The sequence below is a fragment of the Quercus lobata genome, chromosome 4 (genome assembly GCF_001633185.2).
Source record: "Quercus lobata isolate SW786 chromosome 4, ValleyOak3.0 Primary Assembly, whole genome shotgun sequence".
Classification (NCBI taxonomy): Eukaryota; Viridiplantae; Streptophyta; class Magnoliopsida; order Fagales; family Fagaceae; genus Quercus; species Quercus lobata.
Genome location: NC_044907.1, coordinates 93949824 through 93973278, shown reverse-complemented (window position 1 = coordinate 93973278; position 23455 = coordinate 93949824). Strand labels below are relative to the sequence as shown.

The window sequence follows — 23455 nt, the reverse complement described above, 5'->3', positions numbered from 1 at the left end:
ACTGATTCTCCATAGTCTCGAGACGCATTTGGACATGGTTGTTTGTGGAGTAGAGAAGTGCCACAAGCTCATCAACACGTTTCTGAATATGCTCAAGTACACTGCCGACTCTATCAGTATGAGGAGCAGTCTGTGCTTGTGGAATACTAGCCGGTGAAGCTTCAGGATCTGCACGTGATGTAGATGTGGTATGTGCAGGTGTCTCTGAGTCAGGGGCAGATGGAGTAACCGGAGATATGTGAGCACTCCTTGGTGATTTAAAGGAGTGACTTCTGCTGGCTTGAAGAGTGAATAAGGAAATGGGATGTTGACGAGGTAATATTTTTCCATCGGCAAGAGGAATAATGCCTTCACGAAGAATGAGCTTCATGATGAGACCGCAAAATGGAATGACTCCTCGAGCTGTAGATCGACACGCGGTCTTCCTCAAGGTGTAGTAGATGTGAGCACATATATCAATGGGGGCTCCTGTAATAAGGTCACAGAGAAACAGAGCTCTCCCAAGATTGATGAATGTAGTGTTGGACAGTGGGTAGAGATTGGTGAGCATGATCAACTTCAGTGTGGTCAACTCAGGTGCAAACTTTGCGGTACTGATGGAGGTTCCTGCACTGGATACTTCATGATCGTATCCTAGGATTTGTAAAATTTCTCCAACTTCTGGATTTCGTTCATCGTAAGGAGTGAGATTCACATTCTGAGGTCTGGTGATGCCGAGAAGATCTGCGATGGAGTCTGGAGTAACACTAAACTCTGTTCCTCTGACCCAGAAAATGAGTTGGGGTCCAAGATCAGTCGCATTGGAGAAGCATTCCTTAACCAGTTCATCCATTGGATCATCAAAGTTCCCAAACAAGTTTGCCCAATCTCGTTTCTCAAAGATTCGAGGGATGAAAGTGGTCCCTAAGGTATTAAACTCTACCACCCGTTCCACTATAGTGGTCGACTTGTCAAACACGTTTGAGTAGACGTGTGAGTTAAGAGGAAGTCTGAACCTATCCTCATTGGGGTCTTGAGAAGCCTGAGATGATAGTTGAGTCCTTTTGGCAACTGGTGATGCTGGTTCGTCAGCAACAATGTCTTTACCCCTGGAAGATCGACGAGACATCTGCAAGAGAACAGGCCCACAGCAAAGAACCAAACAATAATACCACACAAGAGAAATGTCAACAAGATTCAGTGTAAACAAAATTTCAATATTTAAATACAAATTGAAGACATTGCAGTCCCAACCAAACTACCAACAATACACAGGAGCACGAAATGATAGGTGCAGCAATATGGTGATAGAGCACAAAGACAGAGATGGACAAAACGACTAACAACTGTCAATGAGACAGGTTTATCAAGACCATGATATGCAAACAGATACAGCAATCGAACATTTAGAGCAGATAACATAAAACACTCTACCAGAGATATGAGCAAGGAAAACTATTTCAACATGAAGAATCTAATCATTCATACTAGAGCACATGGATGAGAGACATACAATATGTTATCATAACAACTCAGTAACCAATACCGAACACCAACATCAATACTCAAGCAAATGAAATGAGTAAGTCAAAAAGACACCAAACCCATTTAAGAAAAGATTGTCAGACACAATAATAGGCAAATATCAGAACAATGAAACTCACATGGTGACCGCTCAACATGAAAACAGATGAGAATAATATCGAACAAGACACGCCATACCCATTACACAAGATAGAAGTATTTCGAACACAAAATCAAACCAAACAGTAGCAAAAATATTCAGGAAAAAAAGGAAAATGAGATAGAGAAAGCAAAAACCCATACCTTTTCTTGATGATTTGGATAAGAAATGAAGCACCAATGAGGTTTGAAAATGGATTCACAGAGTATTTGGAAAGGAGAAAGTTTAAAGAGAAGATGAACAGTCATAAAAGTTCGAGGGAAAACTGAAAAAGGTTTAAAAACTGCTCCTGTTTCTGCAAAACACGCGTTTTTCGCGACTGGAATAAGTCGCCACACAGTCGCCAGCTCAAGCCGCCAAAACACACAAGACCAAAAATTTGAAAAATTTTTCTAAGTGTTTTTCGCGACTGGAAGGTCTACCCGCAAGTGAGTCGCGAGCTGAGCCGCGAAAATCTCTGAGTAACCTCGCGACTGGACCTTCCACTCGCGAACAAGTCGCCAAAAATTACCCGCGGAGACGCGACTGAGGCTCGCGACTTGACATACCCGCGACTGAGCCGCCAAAACAGGGCAAAACAGGTTTTTTGAAATTTTCAGATTTTTCAAACAAAATACTTTCCAAAAACACCTAAAACACTCAAAAATCTTTTTGTGCTTGAATTAACAAAGATTGAGCATGTGAAAACACATTTCATCAAGTACAATCACACAAATGAATATGGCATTTATTGAACATAAACTTGTGTGTTGTGTGTGGATATCAACAATGAGATAGTCCTTCGTCTAATGTGAAGCTTCAATGATCAATTCAACCAAGGCATACACAATTAGCACTAGATCATGTGACCCATCTCAATTATAGAAATATGTATATATGACTTCCCACAAAACTTGATAACATGATTTGGAGCTTTACATTTGACTCCACTTTTAATCATAACATTTGATCTTTTTGATCTTTTGAGTCAATCACCTCTCATTGTGAGAGTGATATTTGATATTTCACTTTAATGAATAAGCCTTTGGCTTTTTGAATAAACATTCACTTCAATATAAGGTCGCTTACCCTTTTTCCTAGTCAAATACTAGAGTGTGCGACAGGCTTTTGCAGCTCAATATCTCTTTTCATTTGGAGATTTACATTTGGAGAGCTCTTTTTAGCAAAACAAAAATAAAGAGTGGGAAGATATATAGACACAAGTCTATGCAAGTCTCAAGATCAACAAAACCATTCACTAATCATTCATGACAAGTTTGAAGATCTATTTACAACAATCACAAAGATTTCAAGATTTTTCCCACAGTGATATAAGTGCATAAAGACAAGCAATGCTCGAAAATGCACAAAGCCATTAGCACAAAGGTACAAGACAAAACAAGTTTGAGACAAAAGCTCAACAAAGTCAATCAGGCTTTTTGATTTTCTATTTTTATGTGTTTTTTTTTTTTTTGGGATTTTTGACACAAGAAACAAAAAGATTGATAAGACAAAATTAAATAAATGTACAAAAAGACAAACAAACAACCAACAGCAAAAATAGTAAGCAAAACAATCAAACATAGTCACAAAGCATAGGAAGTATTGATGCATGGACATGTTGTAATGCTTATGCATGAGTACCCTTATTCACCCTCACGTCACTTGCGTTTGGGATGATTTCCTTATAGGATTGGGTACGGGAGTTAGGGCTTTCAAACCTTCGTGAGAAGCTTTCCAAGCAGTTGGTGAATGCACCAATCATCTTCATCACGTTCATCATTCCGGGATCACCATTCTGATCTCTAGATTGATCTCCAGCCCAACTTCTTCTCTCATTTCTAGGTCCTCCTGACCTTTGAGGGGTTGCACTATTCTTTGCTCTCAGCTTTTGGCAATTTGGTCGAGTATGCCCTTGAAGTCCGCAGTAGTGGCACACATAAGTTCCTCTAGGACCTCTTTGGGGTCGAGGACGTGACTTGGCACGAGATTCAGACCTGCCTGCTAACTGATTGTGATGATTTAACATCCGTTGGTTCACCAAATTCTTCTTCTCCTTCACCTCGAGCTTTTCACCAGTAGAGTCAGCTACAACTTGATCTTTGGCCTTTACAAACTTTACTTCTTTTGTGATATTTCCAGACGAACTACCTCCTCCGGTATATCCCAATCCGGATTTGTCTGAAAAGCTCTTTTGAGATGATATAACATCATCTAGCTTCTTGGTGGTAACCCTCTCTACTTTAGCATTAGCTTGCACAACCTCACTCTCAAGAAACCTTACTTTTGTGTAAGCTTCGGACAACTCTCCATTCAGAGTTTCTATCTCACACTTGGCCTCCCTATATCGGATTAGGAGACTTTTGTAGTCCTCCTCAGCCTTCTTCATTTTTCTCACAGCAGCCTTGGCCACCCTTGTATATTCCCCGGACTTCTCCAAAAGTAAGTTATAATTCTCCTGAAGATTCGCGTTGCTTCCATCTTCTTCAGCATCCGATTCTTCAACAATTCCTAGTGATTCATCATCACTATGTTCTCCAAGGTCTTGCACAAGCAGATTCAGTTCATCTGACGACTCAACATGAGCAATAGTCATAAAAGCTGAATAGTTCCCCTCTCCATCACAGCTCTCTTCAGACTCAGAGTCAGACGAATCCGAGTCACTCAAGGTCGTGGCATACACTTTACCTTTCGATTTCAAATAATTCGGACATTCCTTTTTGAAGTGTCCATGCCCGTTACATTCGAAACAAGTGACACCTTGTGTAGGTTGGGATTCTTTTCCATCTTTCCTTTTGAATTCCCTTTTCTCCCTTCCAGAACTTTGGAATTTTCTTTTATCATCAAATTTGCCATTATTTTTGAATTTCAAAAACTTTTTGAAATTTTTGACAAGGTATGCAACATCTTTGTCAACCACATCTTCTCCCGATGAGTCTTGATCTTCCACCTTCTCATTAATGGTCTTTAGAGCAAGAGATTTACTCTTCCGTTGATTGGGCAGCGACATCTCATAAGTCTGCAGAGAACCCACCAGCTCTTGCACTTTGATGTCATCGAGGTCCTTGCTCTCTTCTATTGCTGTCACTTTAGCTCGAAAACTTTCCGGTAATGATCGAAGGATCTTTCTTACAATCTTCGAGTCCTCCGTTTTCTCCCCCAAGTTGAACTTGCTGACAACCACTTCATTTAACTTCCCATAGAAAGAGTCAAAAGACTCATCCTCACTCATTTTGAGCTCCTCAAAGCGAGTGGTCAGCATTTGTAACTTGGTGTCTTTCACTTTCTTCGTGCCTTCATAGGTAGTTTCCAAAATCTCCCATGCTTCTTTGGCCACGGTAATATGAGAGATCCTGTGAAATTCATCTGGAGACACACCACAGAAAATAGCATTGAGTGCTTTACTGTTAGCATTAGATGCAGCAAGTGCTGCCTTATCCCATGTGGATTTTGCTGCCTCTGGTTTGGTCCAACCAATCTCAACAGCATCCCAAACGGATTCATCAATAGAACACAGAAAAGCTCTCATTCGAACCTTCCAAAAAGCAGAATTACTACCATCAAAATATGGAGGTGCATTTAGGGATTGAGACCTATCCATCTCAAAAGGGAGTCAAGGATCACACAATGGTAATGAAACCAATATCAGTGTACCCGCTCTGATACCAATTGAAAGTTCAAAAACGTGTACAAAAACACCTTTGAACGTTTAGACCCCCAAATAACAACTTAATTAATTCAAGCAATATGTCAAACAACTAGTGTGCGGAAACTTAAAATATGCTATCAAACGAAATTGATTAAATACTATCTAAGCCATAACAAATTAATATCCACAGCAGATAAATAAAAAGGCAAAGATAGAGAGGAAGGAAGATGCAAACACAAAGACAACACGCGATGTGTTATCGAAGAGGAAACCGAAACCCTCGGCGAAAAACCTCTTCGCCGCCCTCCAAGCAGTAATCAATCCACTAGAAAATATAGTTGGGATACAAGGACAGCAATAGACCCTCCAAGCCTAATCTACCCAGTGCACGTAAGCCCTCCAAGCTTCTTGCTCCAACGAGGTTACGCCGAACCTTTTTCTTTTCTAGCTTCCCGGATTCCGCTACTAGACCGTAGTATCAACCAATGAAGATTAGTTCCTTCCTAACTGCTTCCCAGAAATCCAAACAGCAGTCTCACAATGATGATGATGGTGAGAACCTGGTTTGGTATAAAGCCTCTCAAGGATTTGACAATGGAGAGGAAGAGAGTTGAGGAATTTGAAGAGTCTCTAAGGTATAGATTGTGTGTGAATCAATCTAGTTTTTCTCTAGGGTTTCTCTCTCAAAATTCTCTCTGGAAGCTCTCTTTCAATCGTGGGTAAAAGGGGTATTTATACTGGAGTGGAGAGGAATGTGAAACGTCAGGTTTTTACAAAATAGGGGTGGCTCGCGGCTTGACCTCGCGGCTTGACTAAGTCGCGAGATCCAGTCGCGAGATAACCGTATGGCCAGTTGTCCTGTTTTGTCCTGTAGTGCTCCAGCTAGCATGACTGTTCATCTTCCAGCATGCTTGGCACGTGTGCAGCTTCTGGCGGCTTGAAGCCGCGAGTCACCCGCGAGACCCAGCCGCGACACTCTGTTTTCTTGCACACTCTTGAGCAAACTTCACTCTATCTCACTCACTACCCTTACATCAAACCCACCTAAATACAGGGTTACTAAATGCTGAATTACAAGCAAATTTGGCACGGAATAAAGCCAATTAGATGGTTGAATAAATTCAACCTTACACGTTCCCTTAACTCCCCGGCCATCGATCATTCGTCCTCGGCAAGAGACCTCCTCGGCACGGGCCCTGGGCCCAGATAGGGCTTGGGCCGGATTGTAAACTTCCCGGACCCACAATTATGTTAACTATTATATATATTTTTTTATAATTAGATAATTGAGTGAGATTTTTTATTTTTTATTTTTTGAGAGTGAGATTTTTTATTTTTTATTTTTTGAGAGTGAAATTTGAACTCTAGAGATGTCAACTAATTTAGTTACAAGAGTCTTAGCATGATTATATTAATTATCATATAATGAGGATAATTAATTAACTAATGTTTTTTTTATGTCCATTTTTTTTAATTTTCTTTCCTAAATGCAATTTCTTTCTTTATCAATTTGAATGTCGTGTGTGTGTAAATTTTATTTTGGACCTAAATGAGATTTTCTTAATATGCTCAAATACTTTATTTAATTTATTTGTGTCACCATCAAAATTATAATAATAATGTGGATGCTTGTAAAAAGACTGAAGGGAGAAATAAAAGAGGCATGCCAAGCTGTGGATGCTTGGTCCTTCTTTTTTTTTTTTTTTTTTTTTTTTTTTTTTTTTTTTCAGTTTCTACATTGTTTGCTTGGCAAACTGTTTATGTAGGCATGTGTTTCTAGGGTAGGTGTGTGAGCTTGAGTCTCTTTTCTTATTTTTATTTTTATTTTTATTATTAAGGAGTTCACCAACCACTGGTTTTGTATTAGGTGTATTGGTCACCTATTTGTCTTACTTGTTTTAGCCAACTAATTAACCAAAAACTGATTTGGAGGTCTTTAAATTAATTAAGGTAAACCAACATTTTGAAGAAAATATTTTGAACTCAAAAGTTCAGTTTTGGGTGTGACATGTGTTAGGCCCCTCACACCATCTATCCAAAATATAGTACCTCATTTTAATTTAATCTCAATGTTCATATTTTAATTAGAAAGACAAATTGAACATTGGCATTTTGATTTTGATTTTGCAAATGCTTTGTACAAACAATTCGTATACATATGATGTGAGTATTTTTTATTTTTATTTTTATTTTTTTTACTTATAAAGTATCATGTGAATATTATTTACAATGAAATATATACAAGCAAAACATGGGAAAATATATAAATAACATGTGAAAAACGTTTACTACATTGCAAGAAAATAATATATATATATATATAGAGAGAGAGAGAGAGAGAGAGAGAGAGAGAGAGAGAGAGAGAGGGAGAGAGCTAGCATGTGATTATTTATTTACTATATATCTAGCATGTGAATATCTTTACAACATAAAAATAAAAAGAGAGTGTAGAAACAGTTACCTTAAGTAAATTTTTTCTCCTAGTATCATTTTCAAACATGAAACACAATAAACCAAAAGGGTTAGTGTAGGGGAGGGGGGATTTGTTAGCTTATCATTGGGCCATGGATAAACGTGTGAATTTTAAAGAGAATATCATAAACTTGGTTAATCCCATAAAATTGATAAACCAATTAATATAGGCCAAAATGCAAAACTCACCCTCTAAGTTTCACTATTTTTCATTTCAGTCCCTTAAGTTTGTGTTTTGTCATTTTAGTCCTCTAAATTTCATTTTTTCTCAATTAAGTCATTTGTTAACAAACCGTTAATTGCCACCGTTATCTACGGCAAAACAACACTGTTTTTTTTTTTTTTTTCATTTAAAATTTTAATTTATTATTTATTTATTAATTTTAAGAAAGAAAGAGGGAGAAGTGAGGTGTAACAGTAGTTGGAGAAACAGATCGAATGAATGGCAGCATCGACTGGGCCTGCGATGGATGCTTGCCTCGGTGGCATTGTTCTATCGCAGAGTGGAGCCATTTGTTAATTATGGTTGCTGTTGTATGATTTGTGGACCAAGAAGTTATGATGGACAACTCTATTTATTTATTTATTTTTTTTTTTTTTCCAAAGGATCAATGATGGTGTGTGATGGGTGTGGGTTTAAGTGGTTTGATACTTTGATAACGGTGACTGGGTTTTTAGTTTGGCTTAGAGTGTTGGGTTTTCTCGTGGGTATGAAATTTTCTGATGGGTTAACGATAAGTGCTGGCGAGGTTTTCAAAGTTGACAAAGTGGGTCTGATTGTTTGCTTTCTATATAGAAATTGGACCCAGTTTAAGCTCAAACATATAGCCAAGTTGATGCTAGGGACGGAGCCAGATCTTGGAGTTAGTGGGGTAACTATTTTGCTAGCTGTGTGCGGCGGCTCCGGCCTTTGAGTCTACTGCTTTATTACTAAGGATTTTTTTTTTTAAAAAAAAAAATGTGAAAAAGCAACACAATATTAATAGAAATCATAAACAGTCTAGTACATCAGAGGCAATAACAGTTTCTAAGAAACTGGGGGTTTCCTTAACCCATGCCACAAAATCACTAACAAATTGAGCATGTTGAGCTAAAATATGGGCAGACTTGTTTCCTTCCCTCCTAATATGTGAAAAATCAAAAGAATGAAAAGATTGAAGGTGGAACAAAATGCCATTAAGAACATTAGCAACAGCAGGAGGGGCTTTGGAGGTTCTATGTAAATAGCTGTAGACTTGCAAACAATCTCCCTCAAATATAATATTCTTAATACCAACATCTCTTGCAAAAATCACAGCTACTTTCATTGCCTTGGCTTCAACCTCAAGAGGACCCAAAGGAGCAAAAAAACGTTGGCTTAAAACTGCCACAACCTGACCCTTATAATCACGAATAAGAATACCCATTCCAGCACTTGGAAGATTTTTAAAAATAGCTCCATCCACATTAGCTTTGTAGACACTCGGCTCAGGAGGTAACCAACTAGTTTGAGAACGACAAACAGAAGGTATTGGAAGGTCTTGAACAGCTTGAAACTTAGAGATAAACCTGGACGCTTTGAGGATCAAATTTTCCTTTTTCTTTGGCTCTTTGCCATGTCGAATGCCATTTCTATTCCTCCATATATTCCATGCAATTGCCATGAATTGAGCAAGAGAAATAGCCGATGATCCCACATCACAACCCAACCTCCATACCACATCAGCAAAATTCCATTGACAATCCACCAACAAATTACAAGATTCCCACACAGACCTTGAAAAGTCACAAAATAGCAGCACCTGACTTGTCGTCTCACTACTCTGGCCATACTGGTCACAAACATCTGAACTGAGCACATGCCGATGGAAAAGGTTGGATTTTGTGGGTAGAATATTTTGACAAGCCCGCCAAACAAAGTTTTTAATTTTGTTCGGCACCTCAGCCAACCAAATAGTTTTCCAAAGCCTGCTTTTGCTAGCATTACCAGAAGTTCCTTCTTGCTCTGCCTCTTTCATTACCACAACAATCCAATAAGCGCTTTTAACTGTAAAAGTACCATTAGGTGTGGCAGCCCAAACTAATTTATCTGGAGGCATACGAGTACTCAAAGGAATACTTAGGATATTTTCAACTTCAAAATTTAAGAATAATTCCCTTACAAGAACAGCCCTCCATAACCCGTGATTAGAGTCAATAAGAGTATCTAGTGCTTCAGGAAGCAGAATTCTAGATGACTCAACCCTATATGTAGATGGGGATGGAGTCCACTTATCCTTCCAAATACAAAACTTCTTACCATTTCCAATTTGCTAACACATCCCTTACCATTTCCAATTTGCTAACACATCCCTTGCTGAATAATAGGCTGGGTTGCAAGAATGTTGTGCCAAACATAGGATGGATTTCTACCCTTGCGGGCATCCACAAAAGAAGTATCAGGGAAATACTTACTCTTGAAAACATGATAAAAGAGAGAGTTTGATTCATGTTGCAGTCTCCATCCTTGCTTTTCTAGGAGAGCAAGATTAAAGCTTTTAGATCCCTAAAACCCATGCCACCCTTAGCCTTTGGTCTACACAACTTGTTCCATTTCATCCACACCATTTTCTGCTCATCATGTTTCTGCCCCACCAAAATTTGCTCACAATACTATTTAGTTCATCGCAAAGAGACTCTGGAAGGAGAAAACAACTCGTTGTATGCATTGGTATTGCTTGGACAACTGCCTTTATAAGTACCTCTCTGCTAGTCATAGATAAAAACTTCTCTTTCCATCCAGAGAGTTTATTAGCTACTCTTTCCTTAAGTTGTTGGAAGATATTGCATTTATTTCGACCAACTAATGAAGGCAAACCCAAGTACTTCTCATGCTGACGAATAATATCCGCACCAAATCTCTGCTTAAGTTCCTCTTGGATCTCTGCTGGAGTATTGGGGCTGAAAAATAGTGAGGTTTTTTGTCTATTTACTTACTGACTTGTTGCCCTTTCATAGACCATAAGCAGTCTTTGTATTTCATCACAATCAGCAGTGGTAGCATTATAGAACAATAAACTGTCATCAGCAAAGAAAAGATGGGTGATGTGAGAGCTTCACTTGAAACCTGAAGACCTCGAAGTGTTCCCATCTCAGCTGATTTGTGGACTAAAGATGAAAGACTTTCTGCACATAACAAAAACAAATATGGAGAGAGGATCCCCTTGACGCAAACCCCTAGTTGGGGTAATACGCCCTTGAGGGACACCATTAATGCGAATAGAGAATGTGACAGAAGTTACACAACTCATAACCATAGAAATCCACCTAGAATGAAAACTGATGACGTTGAAAATTATCACCAATAGGTCACACCGTACTCGCGACTCAAAGCGAACCTGCACAACAAGAACGGTCGAAAGACAACCTTTAGAGAGCACCGGTGTGGTGCCGGCCTAACACTCTCCGAAGGTCAAGTCAGAATTCGTCTCTTCACTTCAAGAGCGCTAGATAGGGTCAATTAATCTTCCCTCGATTTGCGAGAATGTTAGTCCTTTTATAGTGGTGGGAAGTTGGCTTTTCTTCCTGTCCTCCAGATCTTTCCAATGTGGGACTCCAATACAAATTCTCCAAAGTGTGGTGAGCAAGGATCTCCCTTTTTGGATCTTAGGGCTTTTCTAGGCTATGGAGACTTCGGATCATGGGCCCTTATCATGTCTGCCAGCGATGGGCCTTCGAAGCGCGTGGGACCATCTTCACACAGGCCCAACAGCTCCAATCTGTCAGGCCCATTAAGGTAGGCCCCTCAGGCTCTATATTTTATCATCTTCAGTTGCCCCCTTCACCCCAATGGTCCGTCCACTTTCAGGTCAAAGGATCAATGGGGTGACAATCCTAACGTAAGGGTATGACGGGTATTTTATGACGGAATGGGATCCGCGAGAAAAAAGGTTTAAACTGATTGACGGGTTCATGCAAGATAGGATGACGGTTCCAGATGAATCAACCCGTCAAAAGCAGAATCATCAAGTTGACGGTTACACGAAGGGTACAATCTGTTGATACGTACTGACAGGTTGTCAACATTTATTATGCATGCCACGTGTCAATCTCTGAATGGCCGTTGTATAGGATCGAAGCGTCGCTTCGTCTTCCGTGCATCTCCTATATATATATATAAGGCGCCTCACTCTCCCATTTTCACAATTTTTAGTCAGAAATCGTCTGTCAGAGCGAAGCCGTCAACCTTGTCAGAGCACTCCGTCGAGGACGACAATCTACCGATTACAACAACCGTCACCCATCCTCCGCCAAGTGTGGTAAGTGTTTACTTTAATACCATAATCAAGTTACATTTCCGTCCTTGCATTGTTGTTAGGCTTACTATACCCGTCAATGCTTTAAAAACCCGTCAGTCTTAGGTTTTATCGTCAATTGTAGGAAATGTCTAGTGCGTCAAGTAACCAGTCGGTGGTTCGTGACGGGACGGAATACGAAGATGTATACCCGTCCGGTCATAAAGACCAAGAGAGCCCCGGCGAAGATAGGAGTTCGTCTGCCTCCTCTTCGTCCTCAATAAATGAGGATGTGGAGATAGTTGAAATAGAGGGTTCTGATGACGACGGGAATCAAGCACTGGAGTCCGTTGTGGGTGCTGATGGACTAAGGAAGTTCATCATGTTGCCAGAGTGGACAGTGCATAGGTTCACATCCGTCATCAGGGAGAGACATTTCAGCACTTTTAGAACCAACTTCCAAATCCCGGATTACGTTTCCATCCGTCTACCATATGTGTCGGAGAAATGTTACTATGAAGGGGTAGAAGGTGTCGGAGTATACGAGTAGGTGTTGAAGGCAGGACTTCGGTTCCCGCTCTCCACACTTCATAGGGAACTTTTGCACTATCTAGGGTTGTCCGTCACACAAATATCTCCTAACGCCTGGAGGGTCTTCATAGCCATGGAGATTCTTTATGGTGCATGGTCGAATGGAGAAAGGAGACTGACGGTCCATGAATTTCTTCACTGTTACCGTCCAGACGAGATTTCTGGGTCAAGGGGGATGTATAGTTTTGCTAGTCGGAGCCCCTTGTTGAAGGTGATCTTTGAAACCCCAGACTCAAATAGAGACTGGAAGAGTCGTTACTTCTTCCTGGAAGGTGACAGATGGATGAACCGTCCAGGGGAGACGGAGTACCTGCCCGTTGACACGACCTGGGCAGTGATAAATCAATTGCGTATGCACCCGTCTTAATTTTGTAATGCTTTTCATATCCGTCCATTTTCATGTCTATATTTTGATCGTCGTTCTCTGTAGGTAGACGGCGCCCACAAGTTAGCCTTGAGGAATTCAGTTTCCTTGAAGAGATTTGCAGAAAAACTAAGCCGGAAGAAAGGACCTGGGCCAAGTTAGTGAACCCGAAAACAATACACTGGTACTGTGACGGTCCAGAACCTACCCGCGAGGCCATTGCATACGACGAAAGAATACACAAACGTGAGTCCGTCAACTTTTACTCTTGAAATTAGCCTTCAATTTGAGAAAACATCTTCATCCGTCCTGTATTGCAGAAATGGACGACGCAAAGAGAAGGGCAATGATAAAATCGCTAGCCGTCGAGCAAAAGAAGACGGGTGAAGTTGTGGTTCCCAAGATGCCGGGGTCGTCGGCAAAGAGGAAGCAACCGCCAAAGTCTGACCGTCCATACAAGCAGCCGAAGGTTTCATTGGAACCCGTGGTGGGCTTGATGGCTGAGGGTGTTAAGACCGTCACCCCAGCCAAACATGGATCCGGTAAGGGCTTAATGCAAGCCCCACCCGCCGGCGAGGAGAAGCCCCTTCCCCTTCTCCGTGACGACTCGAAGTTTGCTTTGGAGAAGCTGTCGTCGATAATTTCCGCAGAGGATTATGAGGATCTGGGGAATCATTCGACGGAGGCAATGGGGGAGACGGGGTTATTCTCCGTTGCACAGGTAACCTTTTTTATCCGTCATTGTATGTCCGTCCACTCTTAGTTTTCTATTTAACACCTTTTTAATTTTGTCTATTTCAGTCCTTGGTTATGATGAAGGGCTTGATGGACCGCTGCCTCAACCGTGAAGCGGCTCTGGAACGGGTAAGGTCAAAAGCTGGGCAGACGGAGGAGGAGCTCAGCCAACTACATAAGTGGAAGTCCACAATGGAGCAGAAGTTCGAACTGTCTGAGAAGACCAGGAAAGAGTTTGAACAGAGGACGGAGGAAGCTGGGAAGGCCTTGAAGGGTAAGGAAGATGAGGTCAAGGACTTAAAGAAGAAACTCCGTCAGGCCAGGGAGGATGCCGTCATTGAGTATCGTGACTCAGAGGCTTTGTTGAAGGAGCTGGGGGGATCGTTCCTTCAAGGCTTTGACGATGCACTCCGTCAAATAAAAAAGGCCTACCCAGATCTGGACGTGTCCATGATAACCGTCAGCGATCAAGATCAGACATCTGCTCTGCCCGTCGCTTCAGAAAATACGGAGGACCTTTTTGGTGAAGATGCCGTTCAGGGCGACGGAGAGTCTGCTCCGTCGAAGGATGTCCAAGTTGCTGAGCCGAAGAAAGTAGATTAATCTCTTGTAAATATTGAGGAGGATCCGTCCCCTTTTTATATGTTTTAAGTACTTTGAAGACGGTTTATTTTAAGTTAGCTTTTGTACTGAACAATGTTTTTCTTTCATTATATGTTTATGCATATTTTTGTTGCTGGTTAAGTATTTGTATCCGTTAAGGATTTTCTCTCCGTCTTCTTGCATGTTAAGTGGTAATCTGGACAAACTGGTCAGTTGATCCGTCCACTTTGTGGTAGCTGACCTTTATCGTCTTGTTCGTCCATTTCGTGGGCATTGTTGAACCGTCCGTTTCGAGAGCATAATTATTTCAGCCGTTTTTACGGTCCGTCCACTTTTGTGGGCAGCTTTTTATCGAATCGATGATCCGTTCACCTTGTGGCGGTTATACCGTCCACCTTATGGACTTGTAAAATTATTCATCGTTATGGGCGATCCGTCCACTTTGTGGCGGCTATACCGTCCACCTTATGGACTTGTAAAATTATTCACCGTTATGGGTGATCCGTCCACTTTGTGGCGGCTATACCGTCCATCTTATGGACTTGTAAAATTATTCGTCGTTATGGGAGATCCGTCCACTTTGTGGCGGCTATACCGTCCACTTTATGGACTTGTGAAATTATTCACCGTTATGGGTGATCCGTCCACTTTGTGGCGGCTATACCGTCCACTTTACGGACTTGTGAAATTATTCACCGTTATGGGTGATCCGTCCACTTTGTGGACTTGTGAAATTATTCACCGTTATGGGTGATCCGTCCACTTTGTAGCGGCTATACCGTTCACTTTACGGACTTGTGAAATTATTCATCGTTATGGGTGATCCGTCCACTTTGTGGGCTTTATGTTGTGTCCATCCATCTTGTGGACTTTAAGTTGTCATTCCCGTAGGATGTTATCATCCCTGTGGGATGCTTCGTCCATCTTGTGGACTATAAGTCGTCATCCCCGTAGGATGTTATCATCCCTGTGGGATGCTCCGTCCATCTTGTGGACTTTATTTTGTGTCCGTCTCGTGGACTTTTAACTAGCTTTCGTTAACTTTGTGGACAATCATAATGACATCCAAGTAGAAGATCATAATTGTAGCTAATTATAGAGATGCGTAAAGGAAAAGCGCCTGCCCCCTTGGGCTTAAAAAAGGCACGACAAGATTGTAGCAAAAGAAAAACAGTTAAATGAAGAGCTTATAAAAAACTTAAAGCGCCAAAAAGAAACATGGTTGCCGTTCGCCGTATTACTATCACTGGTAGTATTTTCTCAAATGCTCGGCATTCCATGGATGCGGTAGCTTCTCTCCATCTGTTGTCTCCAGGTGGTATGTTCCTTTCCTTTTCCATGCCGTGACTCTATAAGGTCCTTCCCAGTTGGGGCCGAGTTTTCCCTGTGCAGGGTCTCTAGTTGTACCTATGACCCTCCTGAGTACAAGGTCTCCTACTTGGAAGTTCCTGTGTCGGACCCGGGAGTTGTAATGTCTGGCCATGCGATCCTGGTATCTAGCGATCCTTTGTTCCGCCGCCGACCTTACCTCATCTATCAGGTCCAGCTGTAGCCTCATAGACTCGTCGTTCCTGCTTTCGTCATGGTTGTGAACCCTGTAACTTGTGAGCCCAACTTCTGCTGGGATGACCGCCTCACTCCCGTATGTCAGTCGGAATGGCGTCTCTCCCGTTGGGGTCCTCGCCGTTATCCTGTATGCCCACAGTATGCTCGGCAATTCTTCGGGCCATATGCTCTTTGCCCCCTCGAGCCGAGTCTTGATAATCTTTAGCAGGGATCGGTTCGTGACTTCAACCTGGCCATTAGCCTGAGGATGGGCGGGTGATGAGTAGTGGTTTTTTATTCCTAGTTGTGTACAGAAATCCCGGAAGTGGCCGTTGTCGAACTGCCTCCCGTTATCTGAGACAAGGACTCTAGGAATGCCAAACCTGCATACGATGCACCGCCAGACAAAACTTCTAATGTTCTTTTCTGTAATGGTGGCCAAGGCTTCCGCCTCTACCCATTTTGTGAAGTAGTCAATACCCACTACCAAGAACTTTAGCTGCCTTACCGCCGTTGGGAAAGGTCCCATGATATCTAGTCCCCATTGAGCGAACGGCCATGGAGCCGTTATAGGGGTCAGCTCCTCAGCTGGCTGTCCGATAAAATTGCTGAACCTCTGGCATTTGTCGCAGCTTTTAACGTAAGACTCGGCATCCTTCTGCATGGTTGGCCAGTAATACCCAGCTCGTACCAGTTTGTGCACCAACGACCGCGATCCAGAATGGTTCCCGCATATCCCTTCGTGAACCTCCCTCATTACGTAGTCTGCCTCTTCAACCCCGAGGCATCTTAGATAAGGGCGGGAGAAGCCTCTCTTGTAAAGAATGTCTTTTATCAAGACGAACCTCGCCGCTTGGACTTTTAGCTTTCTCGCTGCCTCCTTCTCTTGTGGCAGTAACCCGTCCTTCAAATATGAAGTTATCTGTGTAGTCCAGTTTATTTCGAAGCGTATCTCCTGCATGTTGTCGGGGTCTATTAGTGGAAAGAGTTGAACAAAGGAAAGTACATTACCCGGTGTCATCATATGTTCTGCTGAAGCGGCTTTGGCTAGCCGATCAGCGAGCTCATTTTCTCCCCTGGGGATTTGGACGACCGTCGCTTTTAGCCCGTTGACTCTCGTCCTTACTTGATCAAGATATCTCTTCAACCTTTCCCCCTTGCATTCATAATCTCCGTTTACTTGATTGGTCACGACTTGAGAGTCGCAATAAACGACCACACTTTCAGCTCCGGCGGCTTTGGCTAGGTCGAGTCCTGCCGCCACTGCTTCGTATTCTGCTTCATTGTTGGTAATGGGGAAGTCGAGACGGACCATACATTCGATCTTGTCTCCTTCAGGTGACAGCAATACTATGCCGGCCCCTCCAATTCGCCGATTGGATGATCCGTCTGTGTAGATGCTCCACTGAGGGGGGTTCTTCTGCCCCCTTGTCCTCGTCACGCGTAAACTCTGCTATGAAGTCGGCTACAGCTTGTCCTTTAATGGCCACCCGTGGATGGTACTTGATATCAAACTCACTCAATTCTATTGCCCACAGCGTCAGTCGACCTGCGGCTTCAGGATTACTCAGTGCCCTTCGCAGGGGCTTGTCGGTCATCACGTTCACGGTATGGGCTTGAAAGTAGGGTTTGAGCTTGCGAGCCGCCGTGACCAATGCAAAAGCGAGTTTTTCCATAGGTTGGTATCTTCCTTCGGCACCGCGGAGCGCCCGGCTGGCGTAGTATACAGGCTTCTGTGTGTTATCCTCTTCTCTAATTAAGGCCGCGCTGACGGCGACAGAGGAGACAGCCAAGTACAGGAAAAGTTCTTCACCAGGTTGCGAGGGACTCAATAAGGGTGGTGAAGATAGGTATGCCTTTAATTCCTCGAACGCTCGCTGACACTCGTCCGTCCACGCGAAGGATTTCTTTAATGTGCGAAAGAAGGGCAAGCACTTATCCGTGGCCCTCGACACGAATCTATTTAATGCCGCTATCTTGCCGTTAAGGCTCGGATCTTGTCCGGGTTAGCCTCAATCCCCCTCTGGGATACCATGAACCCTAGGAATTTGCCTGCCGTTACGCCGAACGCGCACTTTCCCGGATTGAGTTTCATGTTGTAGGATCGAAGCGTACCGAATGTTTCCTTAAGATCTTCCAGGTGGTCTTCCTCCTTCCGGCTCTTCACCAGCATGTCGTCGACATAGACTTGGACATTTCTCCCGATTTGCTGCGCAAACATCTTGTTCATTAGCCTTTGGTATGTTGCCCCCGCATTCTTCAGGCCGAATGGCATTACCTTGTAACAGAATAGTCCTTGGCTGGTTACGAACGAAGTTTTCTCCTGATCGGCCTCGTGCATACGGATCTGGTTATAACCCGAGAAAGCGTCCATGAAGCTTAGTAATTGGTGTTGAGCCGTCGAGTCTACTAGGACGTCGATCCTTGGAAGGGGATAGCTATCTTTAGGGCACGCTTTGTTAAGATCGGTGAAATCCACGCACATCCGCCACTTGCCGCTCGCTTTCTTTACCATTACCACATTCGCCAGCCAATCGGGATAGTAGACTTCCCTGATGAAGCTTGCCTCTTGGAGTTTGCGGACCTCTTCCGCTATTGCTTGGTCTCGTTCCGGTGCGAACACTCTCTTCTTTTGTCGGACGGGTGGAAATGAGGGCAATACATTCAATTTGTGTACCATGACCGAAGGATCGATTCCCGGCATATCGTCATGGCTCCAGGCGAACACATCCTTATTGCTCCTCAAGAAAGCTACGAGCTCTTGACGGATTGCGGGTTTGGCAAGTGTTCCGATCTTGGTTGTTCTGTCCGGATTGGAACTGTCGAGAGTTATCTCCTCCAGCTTCTCTGTGGGTTCTGCCATCGTTCGGTGCTCTTCTATGCTCAAGGCCTGGATTTGGTCTTGCATTTCCATCATAGCTACGTAGCATTCTCGTGCGGCAATTTGACTTCCGCGTAGCTCTCCTACCCCATACTCCGTTGGGAACTTGATCATTAGGTGGTAAGTTGATGTTACCGCCTTCCACGAGTTGAGCGTAGGTCGTCCAAGAATAGCATTGTATGCGGACGAGCAATCGACCACCAAGAATGTTACGTTCCTGGCGATTTGTTGGGGGTAATCTCCTACCGTCACCGGTAACGTTACCGATCCCAAAGGGAATACCCTACTCCCTCCGAAACCAACGAGCGGGGCGTTTGCCGGTATTAGCTGCTCCCTGTCAATTCTCATTTGCTGGAATGCCGGATAGTACAAGATATCGGCCGAGCTGCCGTTGTCGATCAACACTCGGTGCATGTTGTAGTCTCCTGTTCGCATGCTGACGACGAGGGCATCGTCGTGTGGATGGTGTAGGCGCCGTGCATCCTCTTCTGAGAACCCAACAACAGGGCTTTCTCTTTTTGCTATCTTTGGCACTGTGCCCACCAACTGGACATTCTGTACCATCCGAAGGTATGTTTTGCGAGCCTTTTTTGACGATCCGGCCGCAGCAGTTCCTCCGATTATCATTCTTATGTCTCCTAATGGGGGTCTCGGTCGCCCGTCTTCTCGGCGGGGGTGCTGTTCTTGTGGGGGTTGATCCGTTCTCCCCTTGTTGACGAACTTCTGCAGCTTCCCTTGTCGGATAAGGGCTTCGATTTGTTGCTTCAAGTCGTAGCAATCGGCCGTGTCGTGGCCGTGGTCACGATGGAAGCGGCAATATTTGTCTCTGGACCTTTTGCTGGGATCACTTTTGAGCTTTCCTGGGAACGTCAGGGACCCTTCGTCCTTAATCTGCATTAGGACTTGGTCTATCGGCGCGGTTAACGGGGTGAAACTTGTGAACCTTCCGCCCGTGGGTTTTGGACGCCTGTCCTCCCTTCGGTCTCCCATCCTTCCCTTCTTCCGCCCCTGGTCCTGTCGGGGATCCTCTTGTCTGTCTCTTTTCCTGGGTCTATCTTCTCGGGCCAATAGCGCGTCTTCAGCGTTCATATATTTGGTGGCCCTGTAAAGCACCTCCGACATGGTCTTGGGGTCGTTTTTGTATAGGGAGAACAAAAACTTACCCCCCTTCAGCCCATTCGTGAATGCTGCTACCAATATCTTGTCGTCGGCTTCGTCGATCGAGAGCGCTTCCTTATTGAAGCGTGATATGTAGGCCCGCAACGTCTCCTCCTCTCGCTGCTTGATATTCATCAAGCAAGCCGTGGATTTTCTGTGCCGATGTCCTCCGATGAAGTGCGCAGTAAATTGAGCACTTAGTTCCTTGAAGGTGCTGATGGAGTTGGGCGCTAGCCGGCTGAACCAAATCCTTGCTGCGCCCTTTAGGGTTGTAGGAAAGGCCCTGCACATAATCGCGTCTGCCACTCCCTGAAGGTGCATCAGGGTCTTGAAGGTCTCTAGGTGATCTAGAGGGTCCTTGACTCCGTCATAACTATCCATATTTGGCATGCGGAACTTATTCGGCGGGGGGAAGGAGTTGACGGTTGTCGTGAATGGCGAGTCAGTCCGGTTGACAAGGTCGTCAAGATCACTTGACACTCGCCCCTTGAGAGCGTTCATCATTACATCCATCTGTTCCTTAATCGCCTGCATCTCCGCGATGACGGATTGCGGAGCCGTATCCGTCAGGGATGGGATGCTAATGTCCCGTCTCACTGGTCTGCTCGGGGCGTTACTCTCCTGTGGTCCGTCCTGATTTCTCCTTTCAGCGCTGGTCCCTTCTTGATCCGCTCCTTGGTTATTGACCGCCGCATTCTTCTGGTTCAGCTGCTCTTCTAGGTCGTGGTTTTGTTTGGTGAGGCGCTCCACGACTGCGGCGAGCGTCCTGACCTGTTTCTCAAGGGCAGTCGTAGGGGCTTCTTCTTCTTGAACGTCATTCGTGGTTGCCATTGAGCGAGTGAGTACCATGTAACTCTTTTGTCTAGGAAGCGATGAAGTGCTACACGTTTCCCACAGACGGCGCCAACTGATGACGTTGAAAATTATCATCAATAGGTCACACCGTACTCGTGACTCAAAGCGAACCTGCACAACAAGAACGGTCGAAAGAAAACCTTTAGAGAGCACCGGTGTGGTGCCGGCCTAACACTCTCCGAAGGTCAAGTCAGAATTCGTCTCTTCACTTCAAGAGCGCTAGATAGGGTCAATTAATCTTACCTCGATTTGCGAGAATGTTAGTCCTTTTATAGTGGTGGGAAGTTGGCTTTTCTTCCTGTCCTCCAGATCTTTCCAATGTGGGACTCCAATACAAATTCTCCAAAGTGTGGTGAGCAAGGATCTCCCTTTTTGGATCTTAGGGCTTTTCTAGGCTATGGAGACTTCGGATCATGGGCCCTTATCATGTCTGCCAGCGATGGGCCTTCGAAGCGCGTGGGACCATCTTCACACAGGCCCAACAGCTCCAATCCGTCAGGCCCATTAAGGTAGGCCCCTCAGGCTCTATATTTTATCATCTTCAAAAACCAATTTTTGTCATGATTTTTTCTAAGCAACTCCATTCAACCCTATCAAAAGCTTTACTCATGTCTAGTTTGAAAGCCATGGACCTTGTTTTCCCAATTTTTCCATGCGTTGCTCACCTATTATACATTGTAAACTATGCCATCATGACCTAAAGAGATGTTGGCTTGTCGCTAATGTTGGTGGTTGCTTCTAAAGCAAGGCACATAAAATCTACACCCTAAAAACCATGCCAAAGAAATTCCAAGAGCTTGAGAGAAAAGTAAAGGAGAAGAGATTTCATTCTTAAGCAAATTACTAAGTTAACAAACAAACCCAGATGATATTTTTACCACATACTCTGAAAAATCAAATAGAAGCTAACAATCAAATCACAGATTTAGAGAGAGAGAGAGAGAGAGAGAGAGGGTATTTATGTATGGTAAGTTCTTGCCTGGTGGCGAGTGAGGAGAGAAGCAGAGGGTCGAAGAGAAAAGGAATCCGAAGAAGGCGATAAAAGCTTGGTGAATGTGTGCGTTGCTCTCATCAACGTGCTCATATCTATGTATCTCTCACTCTTTGTGTGTCTCTCTGTCTCTAGCTGAAGAGCGGGCGAGTATGAATGTGAGTTTTGGTTTGCTAATATTGAGGTTGTTCTGACGCGTAGCTGAATCTATTTGACTATTTTTGTAGATACGGACAGGTACTTGGTACTTACCACACTCTGTGTTCGCTCTTTTTAGTCTATCTCATGATTCATTAATGGTGATAATTGTATTTTCATTTGATGATAACTTCCGCATAAGCTTGATAATCTGAAGGTTCAGATAGTTAGTTATTATCTTTTTTTTTTTAATATTTATAATTTAATTAATTAATTATTATATTTATATTTAAAAATAAAGTTAAAATCATAAATTGATAAAAAAAATTATAAAAAAACCTTTCCATTTTATAAAATTACTCCATGTTCTATAAAACTTCTTACTGCCTCGTGTATACAACCAAAAGTACCCTCATGTTCATATAAAATAAAATAAAAACCTAAAAAAAAAGTCTCATTGCACGTGGATGAGACTCTTTTTTTTTTCTTTTTTTTGAATTTAATATAATTTTTTAATTTGAATTTATCTATTATAAGTGAGATTACACGTGAAGGAAATTTTAAGAAACTAAAATTTAGAATTTGAAAATGAGTAAATTGTTGGGTTTAGTGTGTGTTAGTTTTTAGAAAAAAAAATGTATCAAATGTGCATGAGATATATTTAAATAGATAGTGTACTAACTTAAAAAAAAAAAAAAATTATCTAATAGTTTTTTTTTTTGAATTTTGTTGAATTATAAATTTAACCCTTTTTATTTTTTAAGAATAAAGATTATCTAATTAGATTAGAGATATTTTTGACATTTTTTGAAACTGTGACTAACTCTTTGAATCATTTTAATATATAGAGATGAATATATAGAGATATATTAAGATACATAGTATAATTTTTACATATTTAATTTTAATATTACTGATAGTCATTTTTATATTTTTTTAAGCTCTTTAAAAAGTCTTGTAAGAATATTATTAGGTAGAAAATATAAATTGTCAATTTTTTTTATTTTTTTTATGTTCATTAATTATAGACTCTTTTGTTTTCGAATGAAATAACTCACTTGGATGGATATTTATGATATGGTCCCACATTTTACTCCAAAATTGAAAAATAACTCTCTAAAAATAAATAATTTAGGACATTTGGTGCAAAATTGGACTTCAATTATAGAATCTAATTGAATTTTATCTAAGCTTTACCTATTAATCTATATATATATATATATATATATAGATTATCCAATTAAGGTAAGAAATTGTTATTTTGGTGTTTTAATATCTTTTGGTAATCTATTTTGCTTTAAGTAAGTCTACTTAATAATAATAATAATAATAATAATAATAATAATAAAAAAGCACAATTCTTTTCATAGCACTTTATCTGCAGATCTTTTCTTTTACAATTGTCTTTAAGTTTGCTATGAATCTTGTCAATCTCTGAAAGAAATTTTCACTGATTGTAGAGTTTTTCTAGAGCAATGAGCACATGTTGATAAATTTCTCCCAAGGAAGCTTGCTGCAAAGTTATTTTTTGGGGATTCATCATGCGGAGTGTTTCATCCCCTAATGGTTTTGGAAGGG

The 23455-nt window shown here is 42.3% G+C and overlaps 1 protein-coding gene across 1 annotated transcript in view; it reads right to left on the bottom strand.

The window, feature by feature from the left end:
* LOC115987245 (succinate-semialdehyde dehydrogenase, mitochondrial-like) overlaps positions 1-21861 on the bottom strand; it is a 39257-nt gene extending 17396 nt beyond the window's left edge. The window contains exon 1 of the mRNA XM_031110750.1: positions 21728-21861. Coding sequence (XP_030966610.1) covers positions 21728-21832 — 105 coding nt within the window. The 5' untranslated portion in view covers positions 21833-21861. The remainder of the gene's footprint in view (positions 1-21727) is intronic.
* Between the last annotated feature and the right edge of the window lie 1594 nt (positions 21862-23455).